At 32.6% G+C, this 22,826-nt stretch overlaps 1 protein-coding gene across 1 annotated transcript; it reads right to left on the bottom strand.

Annotated features, from left to right (window-relative positions):
* Positions 1 to 7,577: 7,577 nt before the first annotated feature.
* Positions 7,578 to 9,001, bottom strand: LOC135922738 (nucleolin-like). Its single transcript, XM_065457185.1, has 3 exons — positions 8,935 to 9,001; positions 8,802 to 8,861; positions 7,578 to 7,879 (listed from the first exon to the last, which is right to left on the bottom strand). The coding sequence occupies exons 1-3, from the start codon at positions 8,999 to 9,001 to the stop codon at positions 7,578 to 7,580; spliced, it is 429 nt and encodes a 142-aa protein (XP_065313257.1).
* Between the last annotated feature and the right edge of the window lie 13,825 nt (positions 9,002 to 22,826).

The raw sequence follows: 22,826 nt of genomic DNA on the forward strand, positions 1-22,826 counted from the left end.
TAACAAAATAACAAATAACCGTTTAATACGGTGGGCGACGAAGCTATTAAATTATGATTATGAGATAATATATAGACCAGGTAATCAAAATAAATGTGCCGATGCTCTGTCCCGTTTGGGGGTAGAGAAAGCAAAAACCAATGAAGTTACAAAAAAATTCGAAGAAGAAATCAGAGGATTAAAAATTAATTTAATAGAAGATTTATCGTTCACTCGAGGTAAAGTCGTAAGTGAAACGAGCAATGATATAAACCTAAAAGAGATTATTAAATTAATAAAAAATCATTGGTATATTGATAATATAAATAATTATTCGGAGATTGTAAAAAAATATATTTCGATTAAAGATAATATTTCGTTCGAAGAAGGATTATTATTTTATAATGATAGAATTATTATTCCAGATATTTTTAAAAAGGAGGTTTTAAATGTGATTCATCGAGGACATCCTGGGATAGTGGGGATGAAATCATTGTGTAGATATTACGTTTTTTGGACAAATCGCGATACTGATGTTGAAGACTTTGCTAAATGTTGTAAGAGTTGTCAAGAAGGAAGGCCGGGAGCTAAAGAAGTGCCATTATACAATTGGAACATTCTTACCCGACCTTGGGAACGAGTACACATTGATTTGACAGGCCCAATATCTGGAAAGTATTGGTTAATTTGCGTAGACGCTTTTACCAAATGGGTTGAAGTTACAATTTTAACACATATTAATTCGACGAGTGTAATAAATAATCTGCGTAATTATTTCGCTAGATTTGGGTTACCTCGCTACATTGTCTCAGATAACGGTATTCAGTTTACTGGATCTGAATTCAAAACGTTTCTTTTTAAAAACAATATAAAACATTTTAGATTGGCCCCTTATAGCCCCAAATCGAATGGTTTGGCTGAACGATATATACGGACGATAAAGACGCGTTTCTATGCTGGAAGGAGATGTGGGACTCCGGACCAGTTAAATTTAGCGAATGTTTTAATTACTCACCGTAATACTCCCAATCCAACTACTGGTAAATCCCCTGCCGAGATGATGTTTGGAAGGTTTAGGACGACATTAGATCAGTGGAAATTATCAACGAGAGAAAGGACGGAAAACGCTCTATGGAAACAAAAGTACTACAAAGATAGAAGTGTTGAACCTCGGGAGTTTGAAGAGCAGCAAAAAGTTTGGATAGCAAACGAAAGGACAGCAGGGTGGTGGCATGAAGGAAAAGGGTTACAACGAAAAAGCGCAATATTGTACGATGTGGAATCAGAGGGGATCGTTAAAAACAAGCATGCAGATCAATTGAGGGATGCACATAACAAGAGAAGGAAATACCCGTTACGTTGACCGAAGAAGTGGAAAAGGCAGAACATGGAGAATACAACTCTCGAAAAAAGAGTTTCGTAACCCCTTGAATTTAAATTGAATATAATATTAACTTTTCGTTTGTAAATTACATAACCTGAAGGATTGAATTCATTATATATATATATACGTGATATTTTGTATTAAAGATACTTTTACTTACTTTACTTATTTTACTTATTTAATAAAACACTTTATTGGCGACGAGGATGGGATATTATCTCATAATCATAATTTAATAGCTTCGTCGCCCACCGTATTAAACGGTTATTTGTTATTTTGTTAAGATCTCTTTTATCACCTAAAATATATTGTAATGGTTTATGATCAGTAACCAAGATAAAATGTCTTCCAAAAATATATCGATGAAACTTCTCGATAGCGAACATGATCGCCGAAGCCTCCCGATCAATTGTGGCATAATTCTTTTCATTATAAAATAATAATCCTTCTTTGAACGAAATATTATCTTTAATCGAAATATATTTTTTTACAATCTCCGAATTAATTATTTATATTATCAATATACCAATGATTTTTTATTAATACGAACTTCTTCCGGTAGTTTTATATCAAATTCTCTAATGAAAGGCATCCCAAAAATAAGGGAATTCTCCCCTTTAACTACCCAAATAAGTAAAAATTTCAAAATATTTTTTACTTTGACTTCTACGATACATTTACCTAGTACTTCGATTTGGATATGATTATATCCCACTAATTTATAAGCCGGTGATAGTTGTGGTCTGCCAATACGATTCCAGGTGACCTCATCAATCACACTACACGCGGCGCCGGTATCAAACTCCATAGCTAGCTGCAACCCATTTATCTTCGCATCGATGGTTGCTTTATTTGAAAATGACAGGCGAGGTGTCCGTGGCAGAATCATTTGCATGGCATGGGTTCTACAATCTTTCGCTCAACGAAAGCATATCACTTTCTTTTGAATAGAGTTAGGTTTGATACTAGGTCTATAATTATTATTAGGAATATAATTATTACTAGTATCTTCTATGAGCAAAATTTTTTTTCTGGGTGAAATTTTAAGTTAGCTGTTTTTAAAAATCTGCTCAAAACGAGACGTTTAACAACACTTGTAACAACCCAGAAGCGTACATAAAACATTGGCTAAATTTTATCCTGCATTTAATGATCTGTTCCCGATCTTGATCTTGGAAAAGTTACCCCTTTTCAATGACGGTCGTGGTGTACTTCATTACAATTTTTAATAATTAAATCACCCGTTCAAGGAAAAAAAACATATAATCATCTTTCGAGTCATTCTTCTACTTTGGAAATAGGAGGACTAATGACAAATGAAACTCTCCATAAGTAATGTCAGTTAAAGTAACGTTTACTTTTTTGAGGAAAAGAAACGTCATTCGTTACTTCTCCCCAAAAGATAACGAGTAAGTCGTTCCTTTTAGTAAAACCCTAATTTTTAATTCAGATAAGCCACCATAGTTTTCCCTTTTTAAATGTAATCACATATTCGTTATTATCAAAAAGAGGATAAAACAGTTCCTTATTCAGCCGATATTCCTATCGTGTCTGACGCTTCCAAAGATGGTTTAGGATTGCTCATCGATTTCTTACTGGCCAGGAGAAACCGATTGCTTACCCATCGAGGACACTTTCGGAGGCGGAAGCGAATTACGCCACCATTGATCGGGAGGCTTTGGCGATCATGTTCGCTTATCGAGAAGTTTCATCTATATATTTATGGTGGAAGACATTTTATTTTGGTTATACGGATCACAAACTTTTTATATATGTCTTGGGGTGATAAAAGAGACCCCTAAAATAAAACAACACCACATTAATCTATAATCAAAATTGTATCAACCGCGATATGTTCTATTAGGTTCTCTATAATAAAGAGTATGTTGTCAATAGAGTGCTTATTTCTTCGGATGAAGATGATTTAACTCTATACCCTGATCCGCCCAGCATGAAACATTTTTTTTTACACAAATTATGAAAAATATTAGGTATTAAAAAAAATCTGCACTTTGTAAAAAAAATTTATCAAACATATATATATATATATATATATAAATTTCAAAAACTCAAACATTACTGTTATCAGGGGCGGCTGTGTGCCCAAATTCTTGAAATTAAATTGCAAAGCAACCAAAAGAACATTATGCAAGCCTAAAGATTTTGCTCTTAGCTGGCAGAAATGCTTGGACATCTATTCGCCAAATCTAGATCACTTGCATAATATTATTTTAACTAAAACCTTAATAGGGCCGTTATGAAAAAATCGAACCCAGATCGGGTATTTTAACAACACTAGTTTTATGTATACCGATTGGAAAATTATGTAATATGAATTTGCTTGGAAATTTTTTTTAAAAAATTTCTAATCCTTTGATACAATAAATTTTTTTTTCTCTTTAGCTTTCACCTTTTCTGGCGGTAAGCTCCTTCAATATCTCTCTCCACTTTATGTTATTCATACTATCTTTTAAATCTAATTTATACTTCTTCATATTGGCTTTATGTCCCAATTGAAGAGTTGGCCTTCCACTTTTACGTTTGCCCATCACTTCCAAACTCTCAACCTTATTTCCTATGTAAGTTCATGGACTTCGCATTGTGTGCCCATACCACCTAAGTCTGTTTACCATTATCTTAGTCTTAATGGGCACTACCTTTTAACTACTTAGTATTCTTATACTGAGCACTATATCTCTTCTTGTTACCCCAGCAATCATCCTCAGAATTCTCATCTCCTTAGTTTGTAGACTTCTCTCATCTGATTCCTTGGTTGGTCATGTTTCCGAACTATATAGAATAGTTGGTTGTACTATGGAACTGTAAATTTTTCCTTTTAATTTGTGTTGGATATTTTGTCAAATAGCACTCTAGATAAAGATCTCCACTTTAACCACCCTTGATTAATTTTACTCCTCTTTATCTCTTTCTCTATTGTGCCGCTTGTTTGTATAGCGCAAATATTTGCAGCTTTCAATTGCCGATATCAGCCATTTTTCTGTTTCATCTCCTCCTATCACCATATACTCTTTCTCTATTTACTTTTAGTCCATGCTTTTCTAGGATATTTATCCAACTCACTAATCTTTCTTTCATTTCATCCTTGGATTCGGCAAATATCACAATATCATCTGCAAATATCATATTTCAAGGGACTGTTTAAGGTATAGACTCTGATAATACATCTATTACTGTATATAAGAGAATTGGGCTGAGAGGCGAACCTTGATGAACTCCCTCGTCTATTGTGAAGCCTGCTGAAGTATCTGTTGTGCTACGGACCATTGTCATATGGCCCCCACATTCCTGTATTATTCTTAAGTATTTTTTGGAAACCTTTTTGTGGCGTAGCGCCCACCAGATAAGTTTTCTTGGGATTCTATCGAAGGCCTTTTCTAGATCGAGAAAGACCATGTGCAGCTTTTTGTTCTTTTCCCTGAATATTTCACTCATTTGCCTAATGGCGCGGATTGCGTCAGTTGTTGATCTTCCAGGTATAAAGCCAAACTGAGTCTCTCCTTTCGATTATATCTCTTAACCTTTTTTCTATTATTATTTCGTAGAGTTTAAGACAGTGTAACATTGGTTTCATGCCCCTGTAATTTTGACAATTTTGTGGATGCCCATTATTTTTGAAGATTGGAACTAGATAGCTCTGCCATTTTTGAGGATCCTCTTCATTTCCCAGTATTTTGTTGTATAGCTTTGTGAGGAAAGTATTCCATCATCTCATAGTGCTTTAAGGCTTTCTATTGGAATATCATCTGGACCCCAGCTTTGTTATTTTTCATGAGGCATGTGATTATTTCTTGTTCTGTTATTGGCTATATAAGGTTTTGACATGGAGAGTGTTCATCTAAATGTAGTATGTGGGGATTAAAGTTGAGAAGCTCCTGAAAATATTCTTTCCATCTATTCATTATTTCTTTTTCCTTTATTTTCAATTTCCCATCTTTATTCTTGATTACTTTCAAGCTCCGTTTATATCCCTAGAATTTATTTCTCGCTGTTTGGTTAATCTGTGTATTTTATTTTGCCCTTCTTTGGTATGTAGTACTTCATACATGTCTTCGTATGCCATAGATTTGCCAAGCCACCGCCTTTGTAGCTATTCTCTTGGATTTTTTGTATCTTGTCAAGTCATCTGGGTTTTTGGATTTGTACCATATTTTATAAAGGCCTTTCTCCTGTAGAGTGGTTTTACCTCTTCATTTCACCACCATAGTTCTTTGTAAGATTGTTACCTCTCCTTGTCAAGCCTAGTGTTGATTTGGCAGTGTTTATTAATCTGGATGAAAGGTCTGTCCAAATTTTTCCACTGCATTGTGAGGAATCTCTTGTTTATGTTTGCATTGATTGCAAAGGCATCTGTCATTGTTTTTAATTTACCCCATTTGATGCATGGCTCTAATTTTATCTTGTTTTGAGTGAATTTATTTGTGATGTGTAAATCCATAACTAGTAGCTTGTGTTGCGCGGCTATATCTTCTCCTGGGATGACTTTGCAGTCTATTACATCTTTTAATCTTTTGCGAGAGATTAGCATGTAATCTATCTGTGTTTTCCTTGTATCACTTCATACTTTTTTCCTATAGTAGGTGTAGGTTAAGGCAAGATCGAAGGCTTGCGCAAATTTGTACATGCTTTCCTTCATCATTTCTTTCTCCATATCCAAAACTACCATGATGCCTTTTATAGATATCTCTTGCTTTTCCCACATGTGCATTTAAGTCACCACCTATTATGAATAGGTCATCCTTAGGGATTTCCATTACAGCTTCATCGAGGATAGCTCTAAAGTCATTTTTCTCCTCTTCTTTGCAACTCTTTTAGGAGCATATACTGAAAGGATGTGTAGTATTGATTGACGAATGCAGAGTTTTATCTTCATTAGTCTATCAGAGATCTTATTAACTTCTACGACTGAGGAGGTTAGTTCTTGACTGAGGATAATACCGACACCGTTCCTATTGCTAAGAATTCAATTATAGTACAATTTATACCCATCTCCAATTATTAAAGTCTTCTGACCTTTCCATCTCGTCTCTCTATATCAACTTTTCTCTTGTTCAACATTGATGCCAATTCTCTCGTCTTACCATTAAGTGTACCAATATTTAAACTTGATAACCTTGTCTTCTTGCTTTGACCTTTATTTTACTTTTCACAGGATGGAGGCCTACACCCTGCGCGTCGCTTGGAGGGAACGCCCCTATTTCTGTTTGTTTCCTTCATTTTGTTTATTGGACAAGTATCCTTAGCACCCGGTGTCCAAGCCTGTTGGTGACCGGGGTGTCATCTCTAAGCTCCGAAATTTATCTTATCATTTATCTCTACACATCAGTCATCGAAGAAAAACCTGAAATTTTTCATGCTCCTTACCAGGATTGAACCTGATTCATTCTGTTTACATAACCCATAAGGCCACCCCGGCGATAAAATCAAATATATATATATATAATACTTAATAGAATTATAAAACAAATTTTTTAGGGGGCTATCAAAAAAAATTATTTTTTAGGGAGAGCCAGAAGAAAAACAAAATTTTTTTGCTTCAGAGAGCTATTCAAATTTTTCTGGGGGCTCGAGTCTCTGCGCAACCCCTCCTAGTAACTCTAGTGGGTCTTTGCACATCTCTGATTGGCAGCATCTACATGCACGATCAGGGATGTAATACTCAGGAGCTCGATCGAATGAGTGAATTTAGGTCCTCATTAAGATCCGATAAATGTTAGCGGGACAGCTGATTATACGCTTTTAATTTTAATGATTGATTTTTGATCTTAAATCTTCAGCCTAACTCCCAGTCGCGTATCTAAATTCAAATTTTTTCTAAACAAATGAAATACACGTCAATCATTATCCCTTAAATTATTTGAAGAGCTTTTCATCTACAACCCTAACTTTTCATTGGATATAGTTTAAATGTCTTTCAATTTATCATACCTTCAAAAATCGCGCCTATTGGCGTTTTAACCAATCTAAGGAGAGCATCAACACGTGATTTAAAAATATTTATTATATGATGAATAAGCGAATTTTACAAATTATAAAGAATATTAAGTTTTTTTTTCTGAATAATTTCTTAATAAAATCATATTGCCCCCAAAAATTTTTTTTTTTTTACTAAGATTTAAATATTATCTCATTAAAATATTAATTCTTTGTGATATAATGAATAATGCAAAATCAGTATATTTTTTTCTCGAGAATTTCACATATTTTCATAATCATTATAATCTTCAGGATCATCTTTGTATTCATCTTCATATTCATCTTCAGGATCTTCATATTCATCTTCAAGATCTTCATATTCATCTTCAGGATCATCATCAAGATCATATTCATCTTCATGTTCATCATCATCATCATATTCATCTTCATATTCATCATCATATTCATCTTCATATTCATCATCATATTCATCTTCATATTCATCTTCACGATTATTTACACGTTCATCTACATAATAATCTTCATAATCATTAAAACGATAATCCTCATCTTGTCGTTTACCTATATGTTTTTAGAAAAAATTGCTAGTTATATTTGAGGTAAAAAAAACAATTATTCAAATAGAAATTTTTTTTGATAACACAGTTTACAAACAGAAACCCGATTAAACGATTCGATTTGAGTTCAGTCTATTTTTTGAAAAACGGGCATAACTCAATATTTTATCTCCAAAAAAATTATCACTTCAAAGCCTGAATATTTTTGGGTAACAGCTGGCACAAAGGTTTTGGGCACTATTAAGCGAATTCCTATGATTTAGGGCAATTGGCAATGATTCAGACGTTTTAAAAATATCGACCCCAAATTGATGGGTTTAAATCAACAATTACCTATAACAAATAAATAATTTAAAAAAAAACAAAGATATGACCCAAATAAGAAAGAAAAAGAAAGAAAGAAAGAAAGAAAGAAAGAAAGAAAGAAAGAAAGAAAGAAAGAAAGAAAGAAAGAAAGAAAGAAAGAAAGAAAGAAAGAAAGAAAGAAAGAAAAGAAAAGAAAAGAAAAGAAAAGAAAAGAAAAAGAAAAGAAAAGAAAAAGAAAAGAAAAGAAAAGAAAAGAAAAGAAAAGAAAAGAAAAGAAAAGAAAAGAAAGAACTGTCTTTATCTGCATTTTACAAATCAAATAGTTCTCAATATTTTAGCCAGAAAAATATCGCCTAAGTCTCGAGATTCTGCTAAGTGATGTCTAGACCTTTGTTGCCATCTTATGAGCCCAAATTTATGGCCTTGCGTAATATTATTCTGGGATAAAATATTGAAGTTAGCCGTTTTTTTAAAAAATCGTCCTCAAATCTCGCCTTTGTTAAACAACACTAGTTTTCCAATATATATATAAAATTTTGATCTATACTCTCTCTCTCTCTCTTCCCTACACTCTATTTGTTTTTTGGAGATATGAAAATCAAAAATTAAGATATATAAACCTCTGATTTTTCCAGATCGCGATCCTTCTGCTGGAACAAAGTCGGTTTCTGAAGCAGATCCTATATAATCAATTAAATAAAACGAAAATTAAAAAGGAATATATATAGAGATAAAAAAAACATCGATTTTTACCTTGAATATTTCCGATAATCAAACATAGAATCAGTAAAGCCAAACTTAAATATCCATAAAATTTCATCGTATTTATACCAAATTTAAATAGAAAAAAAAACGAATTTTTAAAATATTATTTAGGAGATATATCTATTTTAAGCTAAAATATTCAACGATAAAAAAAGTAAATATTATTAACCAAATTTGGCAAACTAATGCTAAATAAAAATAAAACGAATTTTTTAAAATAATTTAAAATATTATTTTAAAAAATTCTTAGAAAAACCTCTGACTGTTTCATAGTGTGTTGTTAATGGGCTCGTTTTTAGCCGATTTTTTCAAAACGGCTAACTTAATTATATTAGCCAGAAAAATATTGCCTAAGCCCTGGAGATTTCGATAATATATGTCTAGACCTTTGTTCCCTTTATTAGCAAAATTTTAAGGCTTGCCTAATATCTTTCTGGATGAAATAATGAGTTAGCCGTTTTCAAATAAAATTAATAAGCAAATAATTAATAAATTTGTATATATGTTTAAAGTTTTTTTTAAAATGTTTCGCTCACACCTTTACTATTCTATATCTACGGTTATCTATTCCTAACAACAAACGTTTTAGTAAATCTATTTCGCATTTGTAATTGGATCATTATCATATCATATAAACCAACTTTATTTAAATTTTACTCGAAAAATTATTCGTATTATATTTTATAGGTTTAAATAATATTTCAAAAATACGTATGAATGATCATATTTGGTTAATTTATTTTCACATTGAGCCTTCCTTCCTTCCTTCCTTCCTTCCTTCCTTCCTTCCTTCCTTCCTTCCTTCCTTCCTTCCTAATATCAAAATATTAGCTTGTAATTCAAAAAAAATAATATATATATATCAAAATTTTAATTCCCCGCGCTTGGAATATAAAAATTTTAGGAAAACTGCGAGGTTAGCTACCTTAAATTTTATGTATAAATTGCCACGGGCCGGGCCTTCGGGCGGATCGGATCTTTGCCTATATCTGATCAGCTGTATTATCCAGGAGCTCGATCAAATGATTGATAGGTCCTCATCACGATCCGAAAAAATTTAGCGGGACAGCTGAGTATACTCTTGATTTGATTTTAGTGATTGACCTTTAACCTTAAATCTTCAACCGACCTCCCAGTTTAAAAATATTAAATATGAGTTCGTAAATTTAAAGAAAGAAACAAATGAAATACACACGTCAATCATGATTCCATAAATTATTTGATTTGAATAGCTTTCATCTTCAACCGAATTTTCATTTAAAGCTAGTTAAAATGTCCCTCTAGGAGCATCAAAACATGGTAAAATACCTCTCTTTAGTGGCATGACTAAATGAGGGGGGGGGAGAAGGACGGAAGTCGCTCTTTACCCTCCGAAAATACCGACCCCCCACCCCCCGAATTATCTTGAGGAACATTTGTTCCCACCCCCTATAATTTAGAATTCCGAAAAATTGATTCAATATTAAAGTTTTAATTTTTTTTTTTATCAAATGACTAAGTAATAATTTGATAGACATTGAGCCTTTGCGAGGCCAACTTCGGGTAAAGCGCATCACTGCAATATCACCGAAATTAAACTTGGAGTGGCACTTTAACGAAATAAAGATAGTGTAAACCTACAGGAAGAAAATTTCTACCTTGAATTTTAATTGTTTATCACCTCCCCCCCCCCCCCACCTATTATCATGTATGTGAATTGTTTATTCTTAAAGGCACAAACTAACCAATATTCATTCAACATCGGAAAATAAAAGAACCCAATGTTCGGGGCATGTTTGACTATCCTTTCTGTGACAAAAACAGATACTCTCTATTAAATTCTTCGGTTTTCGATAAACACGGAAAGTAGCGCCAGCTGTCGCTTAGGCCAATCCTCTCCAAATATTTGCCTTAATAAGTGTTTTCCGAATTAAGAGGAAGAAAGAAAAAAATGTGTCATTTTGTCACAAGGATATTTTTTTGGGGAAAATTTAATAATTATATCCATATTCGATACTCCGTTACAAAAAAAATAATATTTCGAACCTCAGACTAGTGCTAAGGCTCGTTTTGAGCCTATTTTTAAAAAAGCATCCAGAAAAATCTTACGCAAGCCTGAAGATTTTGCTTATAGAAGGAACAAAGGTCTAGACACATGTTATCGAAATCTCGAGGTTTAGGCAATATTTTTCTGTCTAAAAATATTGAGCAAGCCGTTTTAAAAAATCGGCTCAAAACGAGCCGTTTAACATCACTACCTCAGACACTTCCTAGAACCCGTATTATTTTTTTTTAAATTTTTTTTTCTCAAATAATAATAGGCCAACTTTTTGAGGATTTAATTATTAATGTAATTTAAAATTGTAATTGTAATTATTTTAATAAAGGAATTTAATGAGATAAAAAAAAAGAAATAACAAAATATTAATATACATGTCGTAATGGGGATTCGGAATCTCTTGTATTTAAATCCTTTACCGAGGAAGATTTAAAAAAATTTAAAAATTCGATTTAACCGAAAATGTATTCTAGCTTGTGTTTAGAGTATTTACCCTATAAATTTAGCTAATTTCACCCATATACATTTCAGTATTTTTTTTGGATTTGTATGCAAAATCCATATAAAAAATTAATACGAATTAGAAGTAGTTTCTAAAGTTCATGGCAAAATTGGCTGAAATTTATAGTGTGTAAAAAACTTTACTCATGCTAGAATACATTTCCGGTTAAATCGGAATAAAATTTTTTTCTTTAATCGCCCTCGGTAGATGATTTATAATCTTAGAGATTCCGAATCCCAATATGGCACATATATATATTCCTTAATTTATTGAATACATCTAATAATTTAATTTTTTTTTTATATCATATATTTATTATCACGTAAAGAAAACGAGATTCACCTTAATTAATCGAGTATATTATCATATAAAAAATTTTTTTTAACTTAAGCTATTAGCAGTTTCAGTCAAACCCATAAAAAATATATTGTTTTTCGTTCATTTGCTCTTGTCAAATTTTTCCTCCACCGAAACAATAATATACACAAAAAATAAACCTATCAGGTTTTTTAAAAAAATTTTTACCCCGGCACAAAGTTGCTGATATAAGAAAGGAAAGAAAGTTGTAGTGTTGTTAAGCGGCTCGGTTAGAACCGAATTTTTAAACCGGCTGACTCAATATTTTAGCCTGAAAAATATTGCCTAAGCCTCGTGATTTCCATAATATATGTCTAGAACCTTTGTTCCTCTCTATCAGCAAAATCTTCAGGTCTGCGTAATATTTTTCTGGATGAATTGTTGAGTTAGTCGTTTTTAAAAATAAGCATAAATGATAAAATATTTAACGAATAAAAGAAAAGAATAGAATAGAATAGGAGAAAGGTTGAATGTAATGACGATACTATTTTTTTATAGAGTAACTTTAAGCGTATCGAGATACTTTTTGAATAACCTTTGTTGCCGTTGCCTCTGTGATAATCAACATTTATCAATTATTCGTTATTCGATTTGTATTTTTAACGAATATTCCAAATCGGATACGAATAAGGAAAAATGTATTAGTCGAATAATTTTTTATTCGATCAAATTATTCGAAATTATTCGTATTTATTTAAATTTATCTTAACTGTTGAATTTTAACTTTCTTTCTTTCTGTCTGTCTTTCTTTCTCTTTCTTTTCTTTCTTTCTTTCTTTCTTTCTTTCTTTCTTTCTTTCTTTCTTTCTTTCTTTCTTTCTTTCTTTCTTTCTTTCTTTCTTTCTTTCTTTCTTTCTTTCTTTCTTTCTTTCTTTCTTTCTTTCTTTCTTTCTTTCTTTCTTTCTTTCTTTCTTTCTTTCTTTCTTTCTTTCTTTCTTTCTTTCCAAAATGATGATGAGGGAAATTATAATCATGTACGATTTATGATTTTATGATTATATAATTATTATTATAATTAAAATATAAATATAAATTATAAATATCAAATATCAATTATAATATATGGAACGAAATCGTAATATTTGTATTATTTTATTTTTTAGTATCTGATAAAAAAAAAAGAGGTAAAGATAGGTTAAATAATAATAAAAATGTTAATTATTTTTTTTTAAAAAAATTAAAAATATAAATAAAAGAAAAGAAAAGAAAAGAAAAGAAAAGAAAAGAAAAGAAAATAAAAGAAAAATAGCGAAAATATTCACTTATTTAATTAATAACCCTCATTTAATTTGAACTGGGATTGTCGAGGTTCGATTCGGGATTATTTCGCGAAAAAAAAAGAAAAGAAATATACGCAGTAATGACTTTGTTTTTTATTAATAAATAAAAAGAGTTTATTCACGCTTTAAATTTTGATCTCGTTATAGACATTAAAATAAAACAATTAGATGTTTTTTTTAAATAGGTTATGCCACATTAAAAAAACAAATTAACATGTTCCTTTTTTTTTCCTTAATTCCATAATAGTGAATTCGTATGTTTTTTTAAAAATAATTTTTATTAATTTTAAATTCAAAATCTGGTCAATGAATATGGATGGATAAGTGAGAACTAATAATTTAATAATTTAATTTTTAACCAATGACTGTGCATTACTTGAAAAACAGCTGGGGACGTCATTTTAGGTTACCCATATCGTTATTGAAAAAATTTTTGAACGAGAGGCCAATTTATTTCTATGTTCTGACGCTAACTTTAATTGAAGAAATGCCCTGATCATCGAGATGATAAGGAAGCAAGTTATCGATTTGAATAGTAGATTTTTTTATCATGAGAATATACCATATGGGTTAAATGGCGGGTCCAGCTGATTTGCGTTCAACGAACGCTTTCAAATGTCTTATTATGAATGCGTCGTAAGTCTAGGTATTGTTATATGTCATTGTTTATAACTCGACTAACTCGTATTTTTGAAATGTTTGAATGGGGAAGGGTGGAATAAACTTGGTTTATATAAAACAAAATTCTTGTTTTTTTTATTATGAATCATCTTAATTGTTGTTTTTTTTTCGGAAGATGATTGTTTTTTTTTAAAGAAGCCATCCTCCTGCCTGGACAATTCTTTTAATTGCGGCATTTTAAAGGCGCATAAAATTCCTTTTTTTTTGTTCAGATTCGTGTCTCTCATCGTTCGGCTTTAAACATACAGTTCAACAGATGTTTTTTATAAATGTAACTTAAAATATTTTTAATTATTTAGAATTGGTTCACCTTTTAAAATTATCAATAAAACATAAATTGAAATTTTACATGGGTTATTTTAACATGATAATTTATGTTTGCCAGTGACCCGATGCCCGGCGCTAAGCCCGGCCCGGATACATGGGCCGGGCCGTCTTTTAATTTTTTCGAATATACGCGAGCCGGGCCTGATACAATAAAATCCGGCCCGAGCCATGCGTAGGGTACTTTCTGTGTTTACCAATCCAAAAAGGTCCAAGTTTCCGAATAACTCAGCCTTTCAAAACAGCTGATTTCTGGGGGGAAAAAACATTTTCTTAAATTTTGACGCACTATTTTTCAAAGCGTTTAAAAAGCGTACATAAAGTAAGCGGCTATGTATTTCTCAATAAGTTTATCGAAAACTAGTGTCGTTAAGGCTCGATTTGAGCCGATAAAAACGGCTAACTCAATATTTTATCCGGAAAAAAATATTACGCAAGGAGGCCTGAAGATTTTTACTCATAGAATGGTACCAAGGTCTGGACATACATCTATTAGCAAAATCACGAGGTCTTAGGTATTATCTTTCCTGGAAAATCGGCTCAAAAACCAGCTGTTTAACGACACTAATGGAAGCGATCGAGAGCAAAAAGACGAACCAAAAAATATTTTTTTTTTATTATTTTTACTAACAAAAAAATTAGAATATTTAAAAAAAACAAATTTAATTATTAAATTCAAATAAAAAAACACAAATTATTTGTTTTTTATTTGTATTTTTTTTAAAAAAAAATTTGTTTTATATGTTTTTTTTTTAAAAAAATGAGATTTTTTTTATTTGGTTCGTTTTCATACGAAAATTATTACGCAAACATTTAACGCGCGGTATTTCATTTTTCTAATTAAAGGTTTATCAGATTCCTGACATGCCGAAATAGGGCCGAATTTTTCAAAAAAATCTCCGCTCTTCTGCTATTGACAACGCTGCTATGGATCGTGTTCACCGAAAAGTACATCTTTCTCAACCAGATGATTCCACTGAGGATCAAAAGGGAACAGAAATTTTGGGGCAAGTTGATCAACCACTTTTGGGGACAACCGGACAAAAGCTGGGGGTATCTTCAAACGACAAAACACAGGACCGAATATTTTTCTGGATACAAATCGGTACTGCCTTTGCCCTCTCTCGAAGTTTATAATGATGCACTTACGAAGGAAGATTCTGGAAAGAAGGATTATTTTGCCTCTGAACTTTCTCATTATCCCGACAATAATCTTCGAGCCAACACCAAAGTGTCCTTTCATGGACTCCGTAAATCCTTTATCGAATCACCGACGATGGATGATAAAATGAGCGAAAGGGAGAGTAAAATATTCGATATAGATCTTCCACTATGCAAGATACCGCATCTTGACCCCTTCGATAAATCGATTAGAGCCTACCTAGAAGCTTCCAAGAACTCCAGTTTAGAAGCTGCTATTAATGAGTGCCCACTGCTCGATGGGGAAGAGAAAAGGGAGCCAGATCTGACCCGATTAGTAAATGGGACCATACTAATAGATGGTAAAGTGTTGGAAAACTATCGTAAACGCCGAAAGATCAGGGGAAATCTTTTATGTACCTGGGCCGCGATCTTCCGGGATTACGAGGGCGGAAGACCCGACATGGAGATAGTCTACGAACCAGAACTGACTCACGAATTCTTTAACAATGTCAGCGGAAAGATAAGCGCCGAATTCGTGAGGGTAATTTGCTACGATGTGGGGGATATCGAAAAAAGGATATTGTACGCTAACGTTCATACTAATGACATGGGGAACGGAGGTGCTAGCGGTTCTGAGGAGGGAGAGGAGAAGGGTCATCGAGGAAGTAAATAAATATGCTTGTTTTTTTTTCCTTCTTCTTCTCATTATTTTGTTTTATTTTGATTCTATTTCTAATTTTCTTCTTTTCATTTCTTCTTTAAGTTTGAAAGATCAGAAAAAAAATGAGGATTTATTTTTTGAGAATGCTAAAACAGGATCGAATTTCCTGATTTTCTGGAAAAAAAAATTTGTAAAAAAAAAATATTCTTAACTTTCTTTTCTGTCCTAACTTTGAAAATTAAAAACTTCTATTGAAGTAATCTTAAAAGTTACTGCTCCTGAGTTTTAATTGGACGATTACCCAACTTCCGACCAATCAAAGTGATTTGAGTTTCTTCGTGTTTTAAATGCGTAGAGGTTATTAGTAAGCATATAAGAGGTCGTCTTATTTGGAACTCGCTGACTTATGAAAGAAAAATTTAAGTCTTTCATCTCTTACATAGTCCATGGCATAAAGAGACTTTTTTTAAACTTTCTATAGGTTAATAAGGAATTGGTAGGAATCAATCCCTACTCCCATCTTCAAATAATGGTGCATAACTCGAGCCATGAATGGCTTGAAGCTCTTCCAAGTGCCAATCTTTGTCTTCTTCAGAAACTGAGGGCAATTATGAAGCATAGATTAGGCGATCTATGTGTGCCTCGTGAATGCAATGGATACAAGTCCGATTCTAAGGGCAGACATGGTCTAGCTTGTCCATATTCCTAAGAGTGAATCTATCGATGTAGGATTAACCTGTATCTCTCAGCTTTCCTCTAATCCAAACTTGACCCGATGTTAATAGCCGAAAGGTTCCAGGAACATTTCAGATCTTCGCGTCATCTCAATTTATTTTCTACCTCCTTAGGTCCTAGCTATTTTTCTCTTTGAGATTTTAGGTTAAAAAGGAAAATTCTCAAAATCAATGAGGAATTTCAAAATTTTACAATTAATATAAATTTCTAATTAAGTTTCCTTGGAACCTCTTTTTTTACAAAAAATCATTGTTTTTTTCCCGTCTTATTATGTTTTTTATAAAAATATGTTATTTTTAAAAAATTTAATATAGTTTTTTTATTATGTTACGTTTTCTACATTTTATTTATAGTTTTATATGTTACGTGCCTATGCAGGAATTTACTGTGGTAGGGGAGGGGAGTAGTAATTAATTTTTTGTTAAGCAGTTAAAGAATATCTAGAGTTTCAGAAGTTTATTAGGACCTAGCACTAGTGACTATCTATTTAATAAATGTGTCGAAAAAAATGACTTTATAAACAAAAAATAATATAGACTTTGATATATATAAATTTAAATTATAGTTTAAAAAAATAAAATAAAATTAATAAGCATATTATAAATTTTTTTAATAATGCGACATTCAAATCTTTTTTTGGGGGGGATTAAGCTATCTTTCGAATGATTTCATCAGCTACTTTGGCGTAAACTCCCTATGTGTATTAAGAAGGGCTAAACCAATTCATATCAATTTTCAGAAGTAATTCATTGATAGAAGTACTATGGGTAGCGGTTACTTCATAAATGATAAATTTTAATATAATCATGAAAATAGTCTAATTTTGAAATTATTATTAGTTGTTAGTTTTTCTTATACAATAGTTTACAATTTAAGATACCTTTAACATCCAATAAAAATCTGCTAAATCTTTGATTTTTTTATATTTATAAACGGATAAAGAGGTATGAAGGGTTATAAGATATAAATTAATAAATCATAAAACGAGTAATAATTTTTGAAAAATTATTATTATTTTTAGCCGTCGTCAGAATTTATTTTCAGCATAGAAGGGAGGGAAGGAGGGGTGAGGGTGGCTTGTCTTCCAGCCCCCTCCCCCTCTCTCGTTGTGTAGGCGCCTTATGTATGTTATTCTTAATAATTTTTTTTAAAAAAAGGTAAATTTCTTGTGATATTTATGCATAAAAAATCTCCAATTTCGTTGAATCATCAAAAGATTTTTGATCAAAATTTGTTAAATCCCCTTAATCTGAATCTGCACACTTCGTTAAAATTTATATTTGATAGATGGAAACTTATTTACCGAACCATCAAAGGTGTCAAATAAACCGAACGTTTTGATGATAGGGATAGATTCTACCTCTAGATTGAATTTTCTTAGGTCAATGGATAAAGTTCGATCGTATTTGAATCGCGTCGCGAAGGAAAGGACATTCCTCTTTAAAGGTTTCTTTATGATACAAAACTATAAAAGTAATTATATAAAAAGTAATTATATCACATAATTACAATTACTACACATATATATATCAGAAACCTGCAGGCTCGGCCCTAAGCCCCATTCGGGTACACGAGCCGGGTAGTATATTTTATAACCAAATATTCTAAATCGTCATTAATAGTTATAAAAATTAAAAAATAAATATAATAAATCCGGATCAGGCCGGGCTCGAAAATATAAAATCCGGCCCGGTATCGACCCGAAACTTTGTCGGATTTTTTTAAATCCGGGCAGAAGTTTAAAAAAAATTAAACCAGAACCCGAATCTTTAAAGAAAAAAAATTTGTATCTATAATTCCCGGAAGTGGCCATTTTAAAAAAAAATAAATAAAATAAATAAATAATTTATACTTATTAATCGTTTTTCGCATAATAATATTTTTCTGGCAAAATATTCTAGAAAATTCGAGCCATTTAACAAACACAAGATTTACATGAAAAAAATAAACAAAAGGTTACATCAAATTAGGGGACAACACGTTTCCCAACTTGATCGCTTTGACCCTGGGTAAACTGGTCACAGATTTCCCTAGCGGTGATTTGGGTAAAACCGAACCCCTAGATAGACACGACTTTATTTGGAAGCGTTACAAGTCACGTGGGTATACCACTATGTATCTCGAAGACGGCTCCGAAATGAGCACTTTCTCTTATCTACGGAAAGGGTTCAACCGAACACCCACGGATTATTACTTTCGGCCCTTTTCCATGTCCATGAGGCGAATGCATCAGGGCGGGAGCCATTGTTTCACCAAACTGGAAGAAGTTCGAACCCTTTTCAAGTACGCCCAAAATGTCATCGTCAATTCGATCAAACGCCGCCAACCTTACTTTGGTATGGCTTTCACTTCCCGCGTGACCCACCAAAATATTTACAACTTAAAGATGGTGGACGAAATAGTATTCCGGTTTTTGAAAAATCTTCACGTGGAAGGAATGCTGGAAAATACTTTCGTTTTCATATTTGGAGACCATGGGCTAAGATTTGGACACTTTCGCAAGACGTTTACAGGTTCGTTCATTTTAATAGTTTTAAAAGATATGCATATAAATTGGAGGCTTGGCTACCCGTAACCCGAGCGGCCCGGAATCCGGCCGACCTAGAACCCGACCAGCACGAATAAGATTCTTTATAAAGGTTTTCATTCTCTAAATCTTTTAAAAAAAGAGATCCTTAAATTTGAAAAAAAATCTAATTTTTCCGGAAATGAATTCCACCATTAGGAGGGCATACCTTACCTCAATTGATTTCACGTGATTTACAATGATTAATTTGCGTAAAATTTTAAAGTTTTTATGAAAAATTGATCTAAATTAAAGCGTAGTATCAAATGTTGAGGAGAAGATTGTCTGAAATTTATCATATGGTATCCAGGCGCGTAGCTATCCAGGGAGTTACCTTGGAACCAATTCCCCCCGCCGCCAAATACTTTCTTTCAGCAAACACTAATATTAAGGAGTTATAGAATCTAACTCCTCTTAGTAAAGTAGCAGAATGCTTAGAAAGATCTAAGGATCCCCTCATTAGAAGTCTATAGAATTCAACTTTTTTTTTTGCAATTGGATATGGACCGTCAAAAATTGTAATAGATTTTTCGAAAATTATTTTTTTCTTGGTTTCGTTGGAGTATCTTGCTTTTCAAAAGTCTACTAAAAAAAGGAGGATAAATGGGTCGGGGCTCTATATGCAGGGTTCTGATGGACATCATAGAAATGGTAGTTCAGAGATCTAAAGTAGCTTGGAGTGTGATTGTCTAGTTCTAACTAGATCTTTACGAAGTTTATATTCGCATGCGCATGCCTCGAGGACTCACACCGAGTCGTCAAGACTATCGTGTTAATATCGATGTCGGATATAGTAGAAGATAATTAAAAAATAAATCCAAATTTTCTTAAGTCGAATAAGTAAAAGTAGCTTTGACCACCTATGTACTTAACCGGCTCAATTTTATTTTTAAAATGCTAACCCAATATTTTAACCCAATAAATGTCAAGCAAGCGCTCAGGACTTCGTTAATAGATGTTAGGGATCTTTGTGCCATATCTATGAAGAACGGAATCTCTAGGGCTTGAGTAATATGGCTAAAATATTGGATTAGCCCTTTTTTTAAAAAAATCAAACCCCGTTTTACAACACTAGTGATCTCATCTTAAGAGTATTTTCTTAACATATATTTTTTGACCACTTTAATCTTTGATACGTGCACAAATAAAAGAGCCATTCTTTCTGTGAGATGAATATTAAAAAAATTATCTAGGAATTACTAGCTTACCTCGGAAACACCGTCTACCTTACTCTCATTATACTTTATTTTATTTTACATAGATAAATGTGTTATATACACTTCTTTAAAAGGCATGATGGAAGAAAGACTACCCCTCTTGTATCTCTTGACGCCCAAAGACTTCCGAACCAAATATCCTGATTATTACAAAAATTTGGAGAGTAATAGAGCAAGAATTACCACGCCTCTCGATGTACATAGGACCCTACTCGACATTCTAGACATGGCAGATGAGGGTTTGGGTGAGAGGATTTACTTGGCAAGAAAATCAGGGGATTTCGATTCAAGTCACGTTGGCAATCAAGCCAAACCTGCGGTGAGCGGTATCCCTGGCCATTCTTACAACAAGATGGTAGATCCATATTTACTATCTGCCAAAAATGCTTATTCGGGCTTTCCGCGAGGAAAAAGGAAGAGATACAGCTTATTCCAAGCTATCCCTCGTAGTAGAGGTTGTCAAAACGCTTCGATCCCGATAGAATTTTGCCCTTGTAACGTGATAGGAAATGATGGGGCCTCCAACGACATACTCTTCGCGAATGCTGCGCAAGCGTTGATGATGAAGTTGAGAGACATTTTAGCCAACTACAAGGAATTGTGTAGACCCTTAGTCTTAAAAGGCATCCATTCAGCAGTGATATTCACTTCCAATACGACCTTGATGCAGGAGATTTACAGTTCGTCTGCTAATTCGGATCCGCTGTCAACGTCACCGAAAAAGAGGAAAAGGCCGGGCAATATCTTCAACTTAAAATTGGACGGGGTCAAGGATCCCAACGTAAAGCGGGAACTAAGACTTCTGCTGGTTGTAAGAGTCAGACCCAGTCAGGCCTTGTTCGAGGCCATGATAGGGTACGACCCCGGAAAAGACTCCTACACAAATATATTGGGAAGCATATCTAGAATCAACAAATACGAAAATCAATCATTTTGCATCACGGACGATCACGAGATACAAAAATTCTGTCTATGCAGGAAGAAAAAGAGGAACAGGGTCCATTTATACAAGTGGATGTAGATCTCCTCCATTTTTTTTTCCTATGTGTGCAAAGAGCGCGCGACAAAAATCTCATGAATGATTATAATATAATCTGGTGATAAAAACTAAAATTCATTAAAAGGACATTGTATTATAAATTATATAAAATAAATATTTTTTTTAAAAAAAGAGCTAATCATTAAGGAAATCACGTGGTTTCATTGTTTAGGTTTTTTTTCTTGTAAAATTTATTGGTAAAATGGCGGATAACAATTGTTCTACAATTCTCTCGATGGCCACAGAACAACTTTAACTACATTTTCAGGTAGGGAACGGGGTGGGAAAATTTTTAGATTAAATTCACAAAATTCTACTCGCAATAAGTTACTGAAGAAACCATTTTTAGAAATGCGTCGTTTGTTTTGTTTTTTGAAGTATATAGAATAATTTACTTTACCCTTTACAGGATGATGACGTATATTTTTTGAGTCAAGTCATTGCGACTTGGACTAGCTGTGAAAGCCGGGTATTTAACAATACTAATGTGACATATTGAGTTCACGAAATTTGTTTACTTTATTTGCGAATATAAAAATCAATAATAAAAACGGTTTTAAACCTCACACTCTAATATTATGAGTTATGCATAAAAGTTTGTTGTCTCAAACATTAAATAACTATCAAACCACAGGGATATTATAAAATTGTTTAGGATTTATATTTCGGTTTTACCCCTTTTATTCTCAACGATCGATACATTAAAAGTATCGATAGACTTATCATTTTATTTAAAGTAATAAATTTAACTACATATATAAACCAATCATATTTATGTTCAATTGATAAATTCAAATCATGAACGAATAAATTATCAGGGCCCACCATTTTGTAGTTCGGTTCCTTGAGAACAAGACATAATTATATATGAAGATTTCAAATGGCATATTTTTTGTTATCGAAGATGATATTCCCGATTCATTAAAAAAGTCTTAATTTTTAGAAACTTTTTAAAAAACTTATAAGTTAGGTGGGGAGAAAAATGTCCAGCCAAAGATAAAACGATTGGAGTGGACATATAATTTGTCAGTTCCTGATTAGAAGTTATTACTAAGCAGGCGGCTGATTAGTCGGCTGATAGCTTCGATTAAACAGACTACAAAAAGTAAGAAAAAAATGCCATCAAACACCTAAACCAAAATAAGGTGCCATAGTTCAACAGCTGATTAGCCTACGTTAACAGCTTAGCCTAGACTAAACAGAAATAAACATCAAAAATAAGTCAAGCCAGGACACACACTAAGTTTTTTATTTATCCCCTTTATATAATGTTGTTAGCGATCTCTCGATACAAAAATGGCGTATCGTTTCGTATCCCTATTTGAAACACTTATCATA

Source organism: Gordionus sp. m RMFG-2023, chromosome 1, assembly GCF_954871325.1.
Source record: "Gordionus sp. m RMFG-2023 chromosome 1, tfGorSpeb1-WG-v2, whole genome shotgun sequence".
In the NCBI taxonomy this organism is placed as follows: Eukaryota; Metazoa; Nematomorpha; class Gordioida; order Chordodea; family Parachordodidae; genus Gordionus; species Gordionus sp. m RMFG-2023.

Excerpts from the sequence above, each read along its gene's own strand:
- LOC135922738 (XM_065457185.1), bottom strand. The coding sequence starts at position 9,001 with ATGAAATTTTATGGATATTTAAGTTTGGCTTTACTGATTCTATGTTTG. Across the intron at positions 8,862-8,934 it reads GATTATCGGAAATATTCAAG|GATCTGCTTCAGAAACCGAC; the intron begins GTAAAAATCGAT and ends TTGATTATATAG. Across the intron at positions 7,880-8,801 it reads GCGATCTGGAAAAATCAGAG|GTAAACGACAAGATGAGGAT; the intron begins GTTTATATATCT and ends AAAAACATATAG.